Below are 20,576 nucleotides of genomic sequence, written 5' to 3' on the forward strand. Positions count from 1 at the left end.
TGCAGTAATATGTAGCCTAGAAGCTGTAGGGGAACAGAATTTGTCACCCCAAAATATAACTATTTGGCATAAGGATTATTTTAGGCTGGTTAACTTTAAGAAACAGCAGACATGGGAGAAGCTCTGAAAACCAAGTAGAAGTCACACTGTGTAAAGAACATTTACCTTTGTAAGAGACATTTCCATTTGCAAGAGTGTCTCCTTGGCTGTACCAGGAAGACTGGTGATCACCCTGTCTCATCAATGCAGAAGATATCAGTGTAACATCCTTATACTTGTTCACTGTGCTTTTCCTGGTAACTTCCCATAAATGACTCCTTTACTCCCAACATCTTTTGACTTCAGCTTAAGATGGTATTTAAAGCAGTGGCTTCAGCCATTTTGACAATTTACTCAGTTTTCCTGTGTCTCTCCCATGTATCCAGAGGTATACGTGTTATTACACTTTTTTTCCCCTCTTGTTATTCTATCTTTTATTACAGGAATATGTCAGCCAGGAACCCAGAAGGGTAGAGTGAAAATTACCCCCCTTTTCGATCCACAGATCAATAGCTAGATCAGCTATACTATTGTAGGTGTGTAGCAAGCTCTACCATCTATAATAGGTTTGTCTAAGAACAGGTTCTGATGTTCCCACTTAGACAAAATTGCCCACTGTAGGTGGTTTTTTTTGTTTGTTTGTTTGTTTTTTTTGTATTTTTCTGAAGCTAGAAATGGGGAGAGACAGTCAGACAGACTCCCGCATGCGCCCGACCGGGATCCACCCGGCATGCCCACCAGGGGGCGACGCTCTGCCCACCAGGGGGCGATGCTCTGCCCCTCCGGGGCGTCGCTCTGCAGCTACCAGAGCCACTCTAGCGCCTGGGGCAGAGGCCAAGGAGCCATCCCCAGCGCCCGGGCCATCTTTGCTCCAATGGAGCCTTGACTGCGGGAGGGGAAGAGAGAGACAGAGAAGAAGGAGAGGGGGAGGGGTGGAGAAGCAGTTGGGCGCCTCTCCTGTGTGCCCTGGCCGGGAATCGAACCCGGGACTTCTGCACGCCAGGCCGACGCTCTACCACTGAGCCAATCGGCCAGGGCCCACTGTAGGTTTTTGAGAACATATCCCCATCATTAAGCAGCACATGTCTATAAATCTTTTTTGGTAACAGAATACCTAGTTGATTTTTGTTAATGGTCGATGTAAAGCCAGTAGCCACGGCCACCATCACAGCTGCCTGGCCCGTGCAGGTTTGCATTATATTGTATTTGGACAGATGGTAATGAAACAACTGAGCCAAGAACTGGTGGGTCATTGCCTTTAATCCTAGCTTGCACCCGACGGGCAAGAAATACACACATGGGAAAACACTTCCCTTTCCATTCAGGGTTCCCAAAGCCACTGACTTATCTGAGTTTCCTAGAATCAAAAGTTTCTACCTTACCAGCCTTATTCACCTCTGTTCCCCATCTCGTTCTCTCTGCACAAACTCTGCACAAACTGGCTTCTCCTTCAGTATTCTGCCATCTTGGCTGCTTCTCCTTTCTCTGCTCTCCTCTCTAATGCTAATCTCAGGAACCGAAAGAGAGCAAGCTTCCAGTCGGCCCCATTTTATAGTGTAGAAATCAAAACCTTTAATCCAATATACAAACAAGGAAGTCTCTGATACAAAGTCACTTATCTGAGGCATAATGGGATTCCTCATAAGAGTGCACCCCCCCCCCCCCCATGCAACAATCAAGGGTGTGGGGAAAAGCTTAGTCTTAAAACTAAGCCTTAGGCTATAATAACTTTGCTGGCTTACAACCTGTCCCCCACACCCAATGCAAACTATAAGCGAGCAAACATATATATCATATTTACAAATTTATTTGACCAACAGTTGACAATCCCAACCTGATATATTTTCATTTTTAATTTATTTTTATTTATTGATTGATTTTTAGAGGGCGGGGGGGGGGAGAGAGAGAGAGAGAGAGAGAGAGAGAGAGAGAGAGAGAGAGAAAGGGAGGAGCAGGAAGCATCAACTCCCATATGTGCCTTGACCAGGCAAGCCCAAGGTTTCGAACTGGCAACCTCAGCGTTCCAGGTCGACGCTTTATCCTACTGCGCCACCACAGGTCAGGCCCAACCTGATATATTTTAATAACTTCATAAGCTAGTTTCATAGCTTTGGCATTCTTTATGCTGTTTTTATTTCTTTTTTAAATTTTATTTACTTATTCATTTTTAGAGAGGAGAGAGAGACAAGGGGGGAGGAGCTGGAAGTATCAACTCCCATATGTGCCTTGACCAGGCAAGCCCAAGGTTTCGAACCGGCGACCTCAGCATTTCCAGGTCGACGCTTTATCCACTGCGCCACCACAGGTCAGGCTATGCTGTTTTTAGATTAACCTTTCTAGAACAACACTTGACATTTGTCCCATGCTTAAAATCCTTTTGGCTTTCCAATAACCAAAAGTCAACTAAATATTCTTTAGCACCGAAAAGAAGAAAACACTTGAGTTTAGTCCTTTTCTGGTTTGTTTTTTTTTTTTGGTTTTTTATTTTTATTTTATTTTTTAAGTGAGAGGCAAGGAGGCAGAGAGACAAACTCCTGCATGCAACCTGACTGGGGATCCACCGGGCAAGCCTACTATGAGGGCAATGTTTTGCCCATCTGGGGTTGCTGCTCCATTGCTCAGCAACCAAGCCATTTTAGCACCTGAGGTGAGCCATGAAGCCATCTTCAGTGCCCAGGCCAACTGACTCGAACCATTCGAGCCATGGCTGCGGGAGAAAGAGAGAGAGACAGAGGAGGAGGAGGGGGAAGGGTGAAGAAGCAGATGATCACTTCTCCTGTGTGCCCTGACCAGAATCAAACCGAGGACTTCCACACCAGGGCTGACGCTCTAGCCCTGAGCCAACTGGTCAGGGCCTGTTTTTGTTTTGTTTTTAGTTTGTTTGCTTCATTCCAATTTCCACTCCACTTCTTCTCCAACCCCTCCTCATGCTTGAAAAATGTTTACTGCATCCTTTCTCCACTTAGAGCTACTTGTTAACTTCTTGTTCTTTCTCCAGACCCACCTCCCACATCCACCTCCTTTAGGTAGACTGTCCTGATGCTGCCCTCCTTGCAGCTATAGCCACAGCATGATGCCCTCTCCTAAACTCTTCTGAACCCTGTAGATATTGCTCTTTGGGACATTAAACCCAACCGTGCTGTGATTTTTGTGTATTTCACCCATCAAATATTTCCTTCCTAGTCTCCCAACCATACTCTCTTTCTAAATGTGTTTTGGGCAGGCAATTTTACTTCACTGCACCTCCCTTTCCCTTTGTAAAATTAAGGTAGATACAGGATCTGCCTTGTGAGGATAGAACAGTGGCCTACACCCGCTGAGTTTTGCTAGTATTATTAATTCCCAGCCCTATAGCCAGAGCCAACATAATGGATGCTTAATGGATGTTTATATTATAGTATACATCCTCTTTTCAGGAAGGCCTGGCACCCTTGCCCTTGAGAAGAATGGTGGTTACCCTGGGTTAGGGCTCCTCAGCATAAAGGTCTAGTTCAGAGGTCCCCAAACTTTTTACACAGAGGACCAGTTCACTGTCCCTCAGACCGTTGGAGGGCCAAACTATAAAAAAAACTATGAACAAATCCCTATGCACACTGCACATATCTTATTTTAAAGTAAAAAAACAAAACGGGAACAAATACAATATTTAAAATAAAGAACAAGTAAATTTAAATCAACAAACTGAGCAGTATTTCAATGGGAACTATGGGCCTGCTTTTGGCTAATGAGATGGTCAATGTGCTCCTCTCACTGACCACCAATGAAAGAGGTGCCCCTTCCAGAAGTGCGGTGGGGGCCGGATAAATGGCCTGAGGGGGCAGTTTGGGGACCCCTGGTAGTTTCTGTCACATCCAGTTGGAGACCTACTTCTCTGCTCAGTGGCAAGAGGCAGTCACTACGAAATTCTTGGGGGTGGCTGAGACCAGACTGGCTTCCCAGGAGTCAATGAGCTTTTAACTAAGAGCCCTGAAGCCTCCGTGAATGGAATCGCAAGCGCCTCAGGTTATCACCGGGTAGACTTCAGGCCAGTACAGGCCTCCATCCTCCAAAAAAGAAAGGAGGAGGCGGGATTTCGGGGTTCATACAGATGATAATAATAACAATAATGGCAACAGATGCTCACATCCACGCGCGCTTTTACGTGCCAGGCACGGTGCAAAAAATACATGAGCTTACTTAACACACATTAGGAGACTATGAGGCTGGTATCTTATTTTTATAACTGAAGAAAGTGAGAGGCCAGAAAGGAAACATCTTCCCTGCGTATGTCCCAAACCGGTCCCGACCCATCGCGCCCAGCGGTCTCGCTTAGCAGTCCGGGTCCGGGTCCCAGGGCGTTGCGAGCCTCCTCCGCGTCCCCTAGCACTGGCCACTCTTCACCCCGCCGGGTCCGCCCAGTCTCCGCAGCCGGGCTCGTCCCGTCCGCCGCATCCCTGGCCTCCCACATACTCCTTTTCCGCACCTTTCCCACCGCTCCGCATCTCCCACCGCTGGGTCTCGGGGCTCCCAGCTCCTCATTCAGGCCCCGCCCCCGGCCTCCTAGCTCCTCTTTCAGGCCCCGCCCTGGTCCCCTAGCTCCTCCTCCCTGTCGGCCCCTGGCTCCTCCTCTCCCTGCCGGGCCGGGCCGTCCCGCTCCGCTCCTCCTTCCCAGCCCGCCTCCGGCTTCTGACTTCTCTTCTCCCGCCGGCTCTGGCCCGCGCCTGGCTGATCGGTCCGCGGGAGCCTAAGAGCTTTCGAGCGACTAAGGAACTGCGTCCGCGCCGTCAGGTCGTCCAGCTCGTCGCCCTGTCCCGGCGCCCCCGCGCCCCCTCTTCCGAGTAAGTGCCTCCCGGCGCGCGGGTCCCGCACGCACCCTCGCGGGGCTTCCCCTGCTGCTGGCCTGCGGGCTGCTACTAGGGGCGCGCTTTCCGCCCACCGAGAGTTTCGGGAGTGTGCGTGGGTACGTGTGAGCGAGTGTGTGTAGGTGTGCAGGCGCGCAGAGCCGGGAAACCCCCCGGAGTTTGACCCAGTCCCTGCGTCGCAGCGACGGTCCGAGACCTTCGGCCGGGAGCCCCTACCGACTCGGGCCGACCCTTTCACTTCCACCCCCTGGCCGAGCCCCACACGCTATTCCTTCCTTCCTTCTGTGGACACGGCCCGCGCTCTGTGTCACGCCCTCCTGGTAACAGCTCGTGCTGTCGAAAGGGACTGCCCAGGTTATCCGGGTGCCCCAGATTGCAGACCGAGATGTTGCCCTGAGATTGTAATCCAATCCTGCATTGTAAAATCGGCAGGGACTAGAGTTGGCTTTAAGATCAAACGGTGGAGACTTCCATTCAAGAAAGTTTGTGTGCGGGCACGTGTGACGCTCAAGCCATCAGCACTTGATGGAAGAACACCTGATGAGAGCCCTCGGACTCAGGGTGGCGGATAGACACTCTCGGGACCAGGCTAACATCCAGGATTGGGCACCTGAAAGTGGCTTATTGATTCAGTGACACCAGATCTCTAAATCCAACTGCTTTCCTAAAATACCAGACTGTAGATTCTGCAGTGTATCAATAGAAGGAGCCGCTCCTCTGAGGGAATTGTGGAAAGAAGGAGACAGGAGTTAAGTGCCCAATGTGGAAACAATAAAATCCTTGAGTTACTTCCAACTGATAATTCCATCCCTCCATACCTGACTTTTACTGGGGGTCAGTACTATCTCAGTGTAGGACATATTTCTATATTTTAAAAAAAGTTCATCAATAGCATTCATTGTGAGCAATACTGTACTTGAATCCATCTATGAAATGTTTCTTTGGTTGCTGAGGTTCTTATTCTTGCTATGTTTTTTTCTGGGAAAGTAGAGTAGAGATACCCAGAAAATCTCCCCACTTCCTTGACAAGAATTCATTTAAGAGATGCTGGTAGGGAAATGACAGGTTGAGTAGAAATTATTCATTTTGGTGTAAGGATAACAAAAACTTTGTGGCCAAAGGAAATAACCAGAACAGAGTAGCCTTTAAGTGGCCGTTGTGCATTGGCATATGAAAGTCAGAGTTGCTAAATCACTTTAAGTACTTGCTTATCATAACAGATATTTTTATCCTGGTTTGAATCCTGTGTTACACAAAAGTGTTTCCACATTAACTAAGGAAACATTATGCTTTGAAATGTAAACATATGACTCCATCTCTTTAAGGAAAGAAATAATTATCACACTTAATTAAACACCTGGAAACATTTATTGCCACCTTCTAATTAGATCTGTCATGGGAGGTAAAGTCAGCAAGCTGTTGTTAATACTGTAGCTGGTAACACAGTTACCCTTTTTTGGTAGATTTTTTTGGATGCCTGTTCCCGTCCATACATACATGTTAATTGCCTCCCTCAGCCCTTGCCCACCTTTTGAGGTTTACCTGTAATTTGAATTTAAAAAATGTTTAGGGAAGTGGACTAGCACTTACCTTCCTGTAAAATATGAACATCTTAAATATTGAATGTTTTGTATTACACTTTTGCATTAACAGAGGTAGGTTCTAAAAATCGTTCATCTAGATAATCTGATAATTTAAGAATCATTAATAAATTACTGATTTAAGAAGATTCCCCCAAAAGTATAGTGATCCTCCACAAATGGGCCTTAAATTTTTTCTTGGAGGGAAACTTCTATTGTGCTGATGTTTTAGTGTGTTTTAATTAGAAAAGGGGTCTTGTGAGCTAGGAAATCTTCTCATCTTTAATTTTCTCTTTCTGACTATATTGCTAGCAGAAACATCTTCATTTGTATAGTGAGGTGTTGTGAGGACAGGCTGTTCTGGGATCCCAGACGAATGGCATAGACTGAGGGTGAACACCCACTCAGCAAGGGCCAGGAACAGTATTTTATGAGGCCTGTTCTCTGCAATTCTTCATTCTGTTGAAATTGGAGGAAAGGGTGTGTGTAGAGAAATGATTGCATCTACACAGTACTTATTAGGAAATGCCATGCAGGGGGAGGAGCAGATTTCTAGGTTGTTTATGGCTTAGGGAACTTCGAATTGCTTATCCTTGAAGTTGAGTGTCTGCCACAGTGCTGGGCACTACAGCAGGGGTCCCCAAACTATGCTGCATGCGGCCCCCTGTGGCCATTTATCTGGCCCTGGCCGCACTTCTGGAAGGGCACCTCTTTCATTGGTGGTCAGTGAGAGGAGCATAGTTCCCATTGAAATACTGGTCAGTTTGTTGATTTAAATTTACTTGTTCTTTATTTTAAATATTGTATTTGTTCCTGTTTTGTTTTTTTACTTTAGAATAAGATATGTGCAGTGTGCATAGGGATTTGTTCATAGTTTTTTTTATAATCCGGCCCTCCAACAGTCTGAGGGACAGTGAACTGGCCCCCTGTGTAAAAAGTTTGGGGACCCCTGCACTACAGAGGTCTCACAGTTAATTGATCCAGTTAATCCTTTTCTGCTCGGGACAACCCCTTAGAAGTAGATCATTTCCTCCTTGGAGATGTCATTTGTACTGGAGCAGAGCGGAGTTTTGCTTCCACACCATGCAGAGTAGGTCCTTTCCCCACCCCGTCCATATTTGTCTGCATAGACTGAAGGGGTTGGACGTGGGGTAACCTCCAGGAGGCAGGGGCCAGCTGCTTCCTCTCAAAGGGGAAAGGGAGCCTGAATGCCACCCCAGCACCAGGGGAAGTCACTGGGGCAATGGGGTCATTCCCAGGGGCTGACCTGAATAAAAAGTAGACCATTGACCCCAATTTGGCATTCACAAAGAGAATCAGCTCTGACACAGAAGTTAAGGGAAGGCACTGTATGGTCCAAATTAACTTTTATCACCTTGCTGCCCACATCCTATGTTTAATACCAAATGCACATAGTAAGAACTCAACAAACACTGAGTTTTCACAGCCCAACCTTTATGTTTCCTTGTGGGTAACAATTCCAACTCTCCCTTCTCTGCTCTTAATGATTTTGGCCCTGGGGTCTGAGCTGACCGCAGTTTCTAGACCTTTGTTCATCAGTGGTGCTTCTCAGTAGCTTAAAATGAATGATTTATTGAGAGTAAAAAAAAAAAAAATCAGTGAACCTTGTTGCAAAATGTAAATGAGGTCAAACAGTCTCCAGGGGAGGTTAGTTTGCCATTTATACTTTGGTGGTAAGAAGAGGAAATGAGCTGCCGATAGAAGGTGCATAGTTCTAGACTTGTGAGAGGCAGGAGGCACCTGAGAAACCATCTGGCCCGTGAGTCTTAGACATTAGCATTTGCCATTTCACAAGTTGGGGGGTATGTCCTCTCAGGCCAGCTTGCAGGAGGGGAACACCGTTTATTCACGTGCTAGGCATTTATTGAATTACTATGTCCACGGCACTGCACAACCCTCTCACGTTCATAGGCAGACATGGGATCCGAGAAGACTGGTGGCTTGAAGAAAAATGTTTGTAAGAGCGGGTCCCTGAACGTCAACTAACAGTGGCGGAATGGGTTCAGAATCCTCCTATGTTTAACAAGAGAAAGTAAAAGTACTTCCTTAGGACAGTATAATAACCATTTTCCAAAAATTTTTATTTCACAATCATAAGAAACTGAAGTGAGCACATTTCTTCTGATGTCTGTTTTAAATAACCAGCATTGTAACTACAATAAACCCAATTCCACAGGATTTTGTTTGCTTGGCCTTTTATGTCAAGCTTAGACGTTACCTGGGAAACTTGTTTTAAAATGTCACAGGCTCCACAATAATCAGATAACACCCACCCATCCTTTTAGATAGCAGTTGCTTTTTCTCTAAAAGCAAGTATTTATGGTTCAGAACCAGCTGCAAAGCTGGATGCATGTTAACAAGTTTGTTTTCCTAGGGTTGTAATTTTTAATATAGAACAAGAAGCATTATAAACCAGCATGACTATGTCCCTCAAGGTGAGTGAGGGCTAGCATAGAGCAGTCTTCCCCACAAGAAGAAAGAAAAAAAAGGTGAGAGGTCATAGGAATGAGCCTCCATGGAGCACCGCACACAGACTTATAAATAAATCAGGGTTTATTTACGTACAGACAATGGAATTGTCCGAAATTCCACTTGTCGTAATTTCCTTAAACATTGGGAATAAAGATGCTGAAATTAACTGTTCATGTCTTAGCCACCACTGGCTGTGTGACTTTGGACAGTCTACTTAAGCTCTCTGAGCCTGTTTCTTTCTCTCCCCTACCCCCAGAAGAAACTGGGGATAGTATTTACATCTTCGGATTGTGTGGATAAAACCAGAATGTCCCTCTCCTGTGTCCAGTGTGCAGAAGGCCAGTGGTAGGCTTTGTTGGATTGGCCAAATGTGTCTCATTTCAAGAGGATGGTGTTGCCCAGGGGTCTCCAAACTTTTTACACAGGGGGCCAGTTCACTGTCCCTCAGACCATTGGAGGGCTGCCAAATACAGTGGTCCTCTCACTGACCACCAATGAAAGAGGTGCCCCTTCCAGAAGTGCAGTAAGGACTGGATAAATGGCCTCAGGGGGCCGCATTGTGGCCCACGGGCCGTAGTTTGGGGACGCCTGGCTGTTGCCTGACCAGGTGGTGGCACAGTGGATAGAGTGTCAGACTGGGATGCAGAAGACCCAGGTTCGAGACCCCGAGGTCGCCAGTTTGAGCACGGGCTCATCTGGTTTGAGCAAAGCTCACCAGCTTGGACCCAAGTCTCTGGCTTGAGCAAGGGCTTAGTCAAGCTGCTGTAGCCCCATGGTCAAGGCACATATGAGAAAGCAATCAATGAACAACTGAGGTGTCGCAACGAAAAACTAATGATTGATGCTTCTCATCTCTCTCCATTCCTGTCTATCTGTCTCTCTCTGACTCTCTCTCTGTCTCCGTAAAAAAAAAAAAAAAAAAAAAAAAAAGATGGTGGTTGTGCCAAACCATAGTGGTGCAGAGAGGGAGAGTGGTAACTTGTGAACTTTAAGCCATGAACTTTCTTTTTCTCCTCTGATGGTGCTGGAGGAGCGCAGAGAACTGGGTGAATATAGCACAGTGTCAGTGAGTCCCAACTGCAGTCACGTGATTAAATAGGGAAATCTTGCCGCTGCTGCTGCTGCTGCTGCTGCTGCTGCTGCTGAAGACACGAGCTGGAGCAGCATACTGGGGTTTAGGTGTCTGAGCATGAAAAAGAGCGTGCATGGCATCCAGCAAACCTCCCTGTGCGTGAGCAAAGCTTTATTTATCTATTTATTTATTTATGTATCATTTATTTATTCAGGTTTGAACAAAACTTTTAGAAGATCCATTATAGTTAAGTTGTAAACAGTGGGTTGGCCTCTCACCTCTGGAGGCCCTTGTTTAAAACAGATAATGGATACAACCAGGTTATCCAAGACAATCAGGAAGACATGTCTCAGCTGTCCTTGGTGTTGCAAAGGGACTCGGGCTGGCATGTCTTCAGGGGAAGAGTGGTGAGAGTTCCGGGAAGCGGAGGGCAGGGATACATCTGTAGGGTTATCCGCTGGGGCAAGCTTGGCTGGGGACATGGCACGCTCTAGGGCATATAGCACACATGAATATTGGAAGGGAGCCAAGAAGTAAGACATAGCCCCACCTCCAGCCAAGTTCTTTCTTGAAACCAAATTCATTTAGTTCATGCCTTCTCCATTTCCAGATGTTATTTTATCTATTAAAAAAATGTCTCTTATAATGTGACTGTCAACCAAGGTGAGGAAGGCAGAGGTTGTGGCACGTGCTTGTGAAGACCTGACTGTGCTCATCCTTCCCTGTCTCAGGCTCCTGAGCGGAGGGTTTAGGCTCTCACAAGCATGCCCATGCAACAAGGGAGTTCCGCAGAAAGGCCACGGTGGTCTTCTGAGAAAAACTGCAGGCACACGGTTGGCAACAGATCGCAAAGTTCAGAACAAACTTTGATGACTCAGACCTTTAAGGAATAAGTTTGGTACTTGATTACACTACTCTGTGATCAGGAAACAACTCTTATTTTTCCTTCTTTTCTCTTTAAAAAGATGAGGTGGTTTTCTGGGAAATGGCTGGTGTTTGTTTAAATATTATCACCGCCCTAGAAATCTTGACTTAGTGATAGACTCTCTTCTGCCTCAGCGTAGACGAAGGTTCCCGGTGACTCACTGAGCGTACTTGGCAGAGGTGAGTGAGCTCAGACCAGCCCGAGCTTCAGGGATGGCCTCAGTGTCGCACACACTTACCCATTTTGCTTCTTTGCATTTATTGCCTGGAATGATAGTGCCTGAAAGAACAGCTACTGTTACTTGCCAGGCTGAGCGAGCATGCGCCAACAGTGAGCCTCCCAAGGAGTCAGGGAGTCTCTGTCCTGGGTGCCCCTGGTGGTGTGGTTTAAGAACGTTACTATCTGGGCAGCCATACAAGTGATACGACAAAAGGAACTTTGAACTTGACCGTTGTGCTGCTGTATTTTAGGGCTCATCTGGGAACGTTGCTTCCAACTTGACTACAGGACAGAATCAACTGGGAAGCTTGGTATAAAAGATACAGATTCTTGGGTCCTACCTACTGCAGCATCACAAAGGCTGGGCCTGGAAATCTAACCAGTGTATTTCTAGCAAGGTTCCCAGGTGACTGATGCACAGCAAATTGAAAACACCTAGCCTCTGAGACTAATTTTAATATCTTGTTGTACAAAAAAGATTATTCAGGCAGTAGATACCTATAGAATTATTTTGTTTTGTAAGAACATATCTCTTGAAAGTACAGAGTAGCTTTAAAGTTTAAAGAAGATTAAAATGAACCCTTGTGTAGCCATCCTAAGAAATAAAATAAAGCGGTGTTCAAGTAGGTCCTCACTGGGTTCATACCTGGTGACCAACAGTCAGGTCAAGAACAAAAAATGACAACCAGAACCAACAGTTCTGCCCCACAAATAGATCCAGGAATTGAAACGTGAAGCAGAGACATTGGGGAATCTGCTCCTTGTTCACTGTTGAAAATCTAGAATTTGACTTTGCTGCGAGCCTCATCGAGAGTGCCTGCTGACTCAAGGACATCTCAGTCGTTTTGGGATGGGTGTCCTCTTATTTCAGGAGTGTCACATTTGGGGAGGAGCCTCAGGCCTGAGACTCTGAGTGGCCAAGTGACCTGTTTTCTCTAGCCCAGGTCTAACCCTTGTCTGGAGGTCCTGGCAGCTCCCGGCGTGGCTCCTGTTCTCAGAGCACCCCTTTCATTACAGAACGGTGGGCTGTGGGAAAAGGTAGAGCAGACGGGTTTTCTTTGAGGCCACCTTTCTGTCACTTCTTCCTTCTCCTCCCCCTCCTTGATTTTTCACATTTTGAAGTGTACTTGAGATTGTTTTCCCTATTTCTGAATTCTAGTCAGTTTTCAATATTTCATTCTAATACATTCCATTCATATGGAAATTATGAATAATAAAGGTCTGCTACCGATGATACATACATAGCACTAATTTTAGTAGAATCGCTATTTTTTTCCTCTACAGCAGGGATTGACCAGGGACCAACAAGTATGAAAGTGGACTCATTTGAGTTTTGCCTCATTCTTCTTCTCTGTCCAGCCCTGCTGCAGGTCTGCTGCCCAAATCCAGCACACAGGGCATTTTCCAGCCCCACAGTTTCCCAGATGGAGCAGATGAAAGAGGTTGGGTGGTGACTTGTGGAGACAGACAGCACGGGCAGAGAAGTAACCATTTCTGTCTTCCTGGTGCATACCTGGACTTTGAATTCCCTATAAGCACATCCCACCCCTGCTTTGACCCCTCAATTAACCTTTTATAAGTTCTATTCCCTTATGGTTGCCTTAGTATTTGTATATTCCTGACAATAAGTAGTATGCTATATCACTGTAATCATCTGCTGGGGCTGCCATAACAGAATATCACAGCCTGCATAGCTCTTAAACAATAAGAGTTTATTTCTTACTGTTCTAGAAGCTGGAAGGCCAAAATCAAGGTAATCAAGGTACTAGCTGCTTGAGTTTCTTCTGAGGCCACTCTCTGACATGCACACAGCCATCTTCTGGTGTTTTATGTTGTTGTTTTGTATTTTTTTTTTTTTTAGAGGTAAAAATGTTGAGAAGAACTCTTTCCTAATTCCCACCATTGCAGGAAAAGTTGGCCTGGATCAGAAATATCCAGAAACCAGGCTAGACCCACATGGTCTTCTCTATGTACATATATTCTCGGTATCTCTTTTTATAAGGACAGTCATGTTGGATTAGAGCCCCACCTTATGACATCATTTTAACTTAATTACCTCTTTAAGGGCCCTATCTCCAAGTCACATTGGTGGTTATGGCTTCCACACATGAATTTGGGATGGGGGCAGAGGTACCTCAGTAACAATTAACTTTGTAAAAGGTATTACAAATAGTACCCTTTAAGTTATTGTCATGTGATTTACCTCTACATATATAATATTCAGAAAACATGGTTATTACTTTTTACTTTGAACAATTACCTTTTGAAGAAATTAAAACATGAGAAAAAGCTGTTATGAGGATGACTCCATGGCCTTGTCTCAGGTGCTAAAATAGCTTGGTTGCCGAGTAATGGAGCAGCTGCCCCAGATGGGCAGAACAGCAGCCCCAAACAGGGGTTGCCAGGTGGATCCCAGTTGGGGCGCATGTGGAAGTCTGTCTTTCCACCTCCCTGCCTCTCACAGAAAGAAAGAAAGAGAGAGAGAGAGAGAGAGAGAGGGAGGGAGGGAGGGAGGAAAGGAAAGGAAGGGAAGGAGGGAGGGAGGGAGGGAGGGAGGAAGGAAGGAAGGAAGGAAGGAAGGAAGGAAGGAAGGAAGGAAGGAAGGAAGGAAGGAAGGAAGGAAGGAAGGAGGGAAGGAAGGAAGGAAGGAGGGAAGGAAAAGAAAGAGCGAGCTTTTAATATTTATCTACTTATTTACTATATGTGAGGGCACTTCATTCTTTAGAGTAAACCAGCGATTTTCAACCTTTTTCATCTCATGGCACACCTAAACTAATTACTAAAATTCTGCGACACACCAAACAATATATTTTTTGCTAATCTGACCAAAAAAATAAGTATAATTTTGATTCATTCACACTAAATGGCTATTCTATGTGGGCTGTTGTCATTTATATTTGACAGTCTAAGGGAGGAGAGGTCAGTGCCCCTGACCAAATAGTCATGTATTTCATGTTTTAGAAATTCTTGCAGCACACTGGTTAAAAATCTCTGGTGTAGTGCTTACTTCGGCAGCATGTATAATAAAATTGGAACAATACAGAGAAGATTAGCATGGCCCATGAGCGAGGATGACATGCAAATTTGTGTTTGTTTGTTTGTTTTTGTTTTTTTGTTCTTCAGCCTGAAGAACTTCCTTTAATATTATACCTCAGAGCTTCTGGAAATAAATTCTCTTGGCTCTTTTTTTTTAAAAATTCAGTCTCAACATGGCTTCTTCTTTATATCCTTAGTTATAGAATTTCTGTTCAGCTAGTCTTCAGATGGTTCTCCAGGTTGATTGTTCTATAATTTAGTAGTAATTTTTTTTTTAAGTGAGAGAGATAGAGACAGAAAGACACAGAGGGACAGATAAGGACAGACAGACGGGAAAGGAAGGAGATGAGAAGCATCAATTTTTTGTTGTGGCACCTTAGTTGTTCATTGATTGCTTTCTTATATGTGCCTTGACTGGGGGCGGTGGGGGGCTCCAGCCAAGCCAATGACCCCTTGCTCAATCCAGCGACCTTGGGCTCAAGCCAGGGACCATGGGGTCATGTCTGTGATCCCATGCTCAAACTGGTAAGCTTGCGCTTAAGCCGGATGAGCCCATGCTCAAGCCAACAACCTTGGGGTTTAAAACCTGCATCCCAGGCTGATGCTCTATCCACTGCGCCACTGCCTGGTCAGGCTTAGTAGTAATTTTAATGTGGTCATAGGAGGAGCCAAACATAGCATTCCCCTACGTCACCATTTTTCCCCCCTACATTACCATTTTGACTCTCAGCTTCTTTTGTGTATGTGTCCCTGGTGTTTATGTGTCTAGATCTCTTTTTTATAGGGACACCAGTCAGATTACATTAGGGCCAATCCTAAAATCCTCATTACAATGGAATCACCTTTTAAAAGATTCTTTCTCCAACTGCAGTCTCATTTCAAGACACTGGGGTTGGGACTTCAACATATTAGTTCTGGGGTATTACAATTCAGCCTAACTTCAGGTAAGAGAATACCCAACTAACAGTGGTCTGAAAGTAGTCTGGGGTCGGTCTGATCGAAAATCAGTAACTCTGATCATGTCCTCAGGGACCAGGCTCTTTCATCCTTCTGTTCTCCTATCCTTAGCATGTTAACTTGTTTTCTACAGACTTGTCACCTCATGGGCAGAAAATGGTTTCCTCAGCAAGGGATATCTTACACTCTTCCCATCCTCATTCAAAGGCAGGAAGTGCGTATGGATGGGGGAGGGGTGGGACACAGAGAGGGCAGCAATAAATCTGTTTTCTTGTAGTGTCTATCTCTTTCCATCGGGATAGAAACTTTTCTGAAGCTCCCTCGGGCCTCGTCGGCCAGAACTGAGTCACAGCTGCAAGGGAAGCTGTGAAAGTGCGCAGTGGCAACCTGCACAGTGGGAGGTGGCTGAGTCCAGAAGGAAGACGGGAGAGGGCATGATTATTGGGCAGACCAATTACACCTGCTCGAGGTGGAGTTCCCAGACCCTAGAAGCTGTCTGGCTAAGAACGCCACGTTTTATTGGAATGAAAACTAATTACACATAATGAGTAGTTGGGAGAAGAACAAAATAAAAATGTATAAGGTATTGAATATTACATGTACTTAATTACTACTTTTTAATGTTGAGGACTGTTGTGGGTTTGTAAAAATAGCACTGCTTGCTTTGTCCTCAACCTGCATTTGGACCCTGGAGATACCCATCGGATAGAGCATTCTTTATGTTTCTGGAAATGTTCACAACCTCAATGACAGTAATCATGACAAACCTTTATTGAGTATTTACAACAGCTGAGGGCTTTATACACATTATTTCATCTCACCTTCATAAGAAATCTGTGAGAAAGGTATTACTGATAACGCGCGTTTACAGATGGGGGTTGTGGTTTGGGGAGGTTAAATAACCTGCCACAGCTGCCCGGCCGAGCTGGGATTCTACCTGGCAGCTCAGGCTTCCCATGCTTTGTGCGGAGCTTGACCGCTCAGTAAGATGCTCAAACCCCCTCATTCTCATTTTCTGTGAACTCTCAAAGGCTGTTACCTCCCCAACAGTCAGGGTCTACTTCATAGCTTGTGTCTCAGTTTTATTTTTCGCACTTTGTTATCTTCAGTAGTAGAACGGCGAACCATGGGAGGCTGCCCGGCTGGCTCCCACTCACCTGGTGACCTTCAACATGTCACCCGTCTCCTCTGCCAGATGCAGAGAGATGGAGTGTGCCAGGCCACGCCCCAGCACTTAGGGTCTGTCATTCACAGACCTGTTTCCATCTGCAGATTGTCCCAAGAATCCTTTTCATTTCAGAGGTAATTTACATTTCAAAGTAGGGGAGTGGAAGCTCAAAATGATGGAGTGGCGCTTCCCACAGGAAGAGGATAACACTAGTCTCCTGTTTCCTATTAGGAAGTCGTTGGACAGCTTTTGTAAGTCAGAGAAATATGTCTTTCATTATTGGCTCATGCATCAGAGAGCCAGTCTGTGTGATGGCAAATTTGTCTTTGGGTTATAGTGTCTCTGTGTGAGGAAGATACTGTAAAAGCTGGGACTTCTCGCTGGTCGTCGTGCAGAGGTTGGGCCCTGCAGCCCGTGTGGGCAGCGGGGAATTGGCCGTGGTAGAGTCAGCGCTCTGTGCTCCTCCCGCGGCTCTGACGCCAGGCGCGCAGGGCAGGCGCTGGGCCTGGTCGGCGCTGCGCCGGTCCCGCCCTCACAGTTCAGAACCAGTGTAGCCTTTGGGAGAGGCTTAGTTCCTGAACTCTCGTTGCTAAAGCTGTAACAACACCCTGGGTGTGGCAGTTCGCTTAGACTTTCAGATTTTTAAAGTTTGGGGGGATATTGTTTTGTTCCGTTGTTTTTTTTAATCTGTTGCTAATCATTTGCTTAGGAACTAGGCAGGGGAGTAAGGGGTGACTGTGAATTCTATGTCTCTTTCTGGGGACCTGAGGTGCCTGAGGTTGGTATGTTGAATGCTACAACTTAGAGTTAGGCAATCAATGTCATCATGTCTGTGATAAGCTAACATTCAACAGCTCTTAAAATTCCAATAGGCATCCAGGAAGTCCTTCTGCATTTCCCAGCTGAGATAGCCTTTGAGATATTTTGGAGCATATCACTTGCTATAAGCTTTAAAAAATAATTTAAGGTGTCATAAGGCAATTTAATTAATTAAAACAATACAGATGAAATCATTTACCTTAAACATGAGAAGTTCATTGAAACAGAAGTCCTTCTTAAGATGCTGACTCCCAGCTGATTGGCTGCTGGGCCTTTTCACCTCTCCATACCTCGCAGTCTTTTCCATCAGTTGGGTTTTACTGTGCTGACACCTTGATCTTAATATTTAAAAAAAAACCTTTTTATTGCCTGACCAGGCAGTGGCACAGTGGATAGAGCATCGGACTGGGATGCGGAGGACCCAGGTTCGAGACCCTGAGGTCACCAGCTTGAGCGCGGGCTCATCTGGTTTGAGCAAAGCTCACCAGCTTGGACCCAAGGTCGCTGGCTCCAGCAAGGGGTTACTTGGTCTGCTGAAGGCCTGCAGTCAAGGCACATATGAAAAAGCAATCAATGAACAACTAAGGTGCCACAACAAAAAATTGATGCTTCTCATCTCTCTTTGTTCCTGTCTGTCTGTCCCTATCTATCCTTCTCTCTGACTCTCTCTCTGTCTCTGTAAAAAAATAAAAAGACTGAGACAAAAATTTAAAAAAACAACAACAAACCTTTTTATTGTAAAATAAAGCTCAAATACCCAAACAACCCTCACAAAACAAATGCACACTCTAGTGAATTATTTTAGGGCAATCAGTCCTATAATGATCACTCAGGTCCAGAAATAGAACTTTCCCTCCTACCCCCCAAAACACCTTCATATATCCCATCCCAATCACATATCCCTTAGTCTCAGCAAAACTAAATGTCATCCTGACTTTCATAGTAATCACTTCCTCACATCTCTTTATGGTTTTATCACCCAGGTGAGCAGCCTAACCCACTGTAGGTTGTTAGTCTTGCCCATTTCTTAAACATCTGATGTGTCTTTTAAGTCTCTTTTAATTTACGGATTGCCTTAATATCCTCTCCCATTTGAAAATACATGATTTTTGGCCCTGGCCGGTTGGCTCAGCGGTAGAGTATTGGCCTGGCATGTGGAAGTCCCAGGTTTGATTCCTAGTCAGGGCACACAGGAGAAGCGCCCATCTGCTTCTCCACCCCTCCCCCTCTCCTTCCTCTCTGTCTCTCTCTTCCCCTCCCGCAGCTAGGTCTCCATTGGAGCAAAGTTGGCCCGGGCGCTGAGGATGGCTCCATGGCCTCCACCTCAGGTGCTAGAATGGCTCCGGCCACAACGGAGCAACGCCCCAGATGGGCAGAGCATCACCCCCTGGTGGGCATGCCAGGTGGATCCTGTTTGGGCATATGCGGGAGTCTGCTGTCTGACTGCCTCCCCACTTCTAACTTCAAAAAAATACAAAAAAATAAAACAAAATAAAAATACATAATTTTTCTGTTGACAGACCTGGGCTGTTTGATCTGTAGAGTCTCCCACAATCTTGATGCCAAGGAAGAGGCATACTCATGGATGCTTCAGCTTGTTCCTTTGCCTGCTATATTCTGTATCTTGGTCCAGAGGCTAAATCAGACTTGCGTTTGGTCCGTTTGGCAATATTACAGAGCTGTTGTGTCCTTTCACTGGGAGGCACATGATGTCTAGTTTTTCCAATCCTTTTTGACATTAGCAACTGTTGATCCTCACTGTCTAGACCTATTAATTCATTAGGAATTGCAGAATGATGATATTCTAATTCTACTGTTTTGATTTTATTTATTAGTGGGAATCATTTATAAGGATAGGCTCCCTTTCAAGCTGTTATTTGATTACCCAGTGGTACAGTTCACATAAAAGAAATGGATAAATGCTGAGTTCTTCCCTTTGATTTGTCCAATTTTCAAGCATTGGGTTCCTGTTATTTTTAGAGAGTGATCAATTGGTTTTCATAAATAGTTACGATTTTGGAATTAATTTGATAGGTTTCATTCCATTGAAATTTAATTTTTACTAAGACTGAAATAGTCCCATCTTTGACTAGGGGAAGCCTCTTCCAATTAGCTCCCGAGTCCTTCTGACATGGTCTTACTTAGGCTTGTCTTCTACCTGCAACCAGCCATTTCTTCAGTAATCCCTGGTTTCTTTCTTTCTTTTTTTACAGGGACAGAGAGAGTCAGAGAGAGGGGCAGAAAGACAGGAACAAAGAGAGATGAGAAGCATTAATCATCAGTTTTTCATTGTGACACCTTAGTTGTTCATTGATTGCTTTCTCATATGTGCCTTGACCGCAGGCCTTCAGCAGACCGAGTAACCCCTTGCTCGAGCCAACGACCTTGGGTCCAAGCTGGTGAGCTTTTTGCTCAAGCCAGATGAGCCCACGCTCAAGCTGGTGACCTTGGGGTCTCGAACCTGAGTACTTCCGCATCCCAGTCCGATGTTCTATCCACTGCGCCACCGCCTGGTCAGGCGAGAATCTTAAATATATTATTCTATTTTCTTTTTTTTTTTTTTTCCTTTTTATTGAATTTATTTGGGTGACACTGGAAAACAAAATTATACAGGTGTCAAGTGCATAGTTCTACAGCACATCTCTGTAGATGAATACACACACTGGATTGTGTGTTCACCCCACACCAGGGCAAGTCTCCATCCATTTATTCCCCCATTCCGTCCTCCATCTCCTCTACCCACCCCACACCCTGTTATTCTGTTTTCTCTGACAAACTATTGTTGTTAAATAGTCTTGATTATGATCATCTAATTTTATTTCCCTCCATATGACCTACCCTTTTAACACTTTTGAGAGCATCAACTATATATCTATTTCCTTCAATCTGCTATCTGCCTAGCATTCCGGTACAGTGAGTAGTGAGTTCTTATATTACTAAATCCAAGTTTATGACCTGGCCAACCATGGTGCTGAATAATCTGTCTCTTCTGTTAACTCAGAATAAGCCATTTACTCTCAGTACCTATAGCTTTTAATCTCTAACCTCAGCTGTACCTTGTGAAGTGTCTAGACCTAGCACTAAATATATACTTGTTTATGAAGTAACTGATGTGAAAGGAGGTTTTCTTCCCTTCTAGCCTGCCAGGGACTGCCCTGCCCCTTTGACTCCTTTCCTGCAGTCAGGCGACTGCCACAGACACAGCAGTGCTCGCTGAGGCAGGCTCTCCCCTGAGCAGGTGTGTGGGTGTCGCACCCACTGGCGGTGGGTTGTTCCTGTTCTCACAGTGTCAGGCTCTCAGACCGTGTTGTCACATTACTAGGTTTACAGGATCAGCACACCGGGAACCCCTGGCTCACAGCTTGTCTGTCCCTACACCACATGCCGCTGTGGTCTCCATGCCTGTTGCCTTCTCTGTTGTGAGGTT

At 45.4% G+C, this 20,576-nt stretch overlaps 1 protein-coding gene and 1 non-coding gene across 3 annotated transcripts in view; both read left to right on the forward strand.

Annotated features, from left to right (window-relative positions):
* Window positions 1-4,672: 4,672 nt before the first annotated feature.
* TNFAIP8 (TNF alpha induced protein 8) overlaps window positions 4,673-20,576 on the forward strand; it is a 130,454-nt gene continuing 114,550 nt past the window's right edge. The window contains exon 1 of one of the 2 annotated variants that reach the window (XM_066382075.1): window positions 4,673-4,856. Coding sequence is in view for 1 of the 2 variants with exons in the window: in XM_066382076.1 (XP_066238173.1) it covers window position 4,856 (1 nt within the window). In the remaining variant the exon portion in view is untranslated. The remainder of the gene's footprint in view (window positions 4,857-20,576) is intronic. The other variant, XM_066382076.1, reaches the window with a different exon arrangement.
* Window positions 14,169-14,275, forward strand: LOC136404629 (U6 spliceosomal RNA). The gene has a single exon (XR_010751350.1). It is a non-coding gene; the product is annotated as a U6 spliceosomal RNA (small nuclear RNA).

This window comes from Saccopteryx leptura, chromosome 4 (assembly GCF_036850995.1).
Source record: "Saccopteryx leptura isolate mSacLep1 chromosome 4, mSacLep1_pri_phased_curated, whole genome shotgun sequence".
NCBI classification, from domain to species: domain Eukaryota; kingdom Metazoa; phylum Chordata; class Mammalia; order Chiroptera; family Emballonuridae; genus Saccopteryx; species Saccopteryx leptura.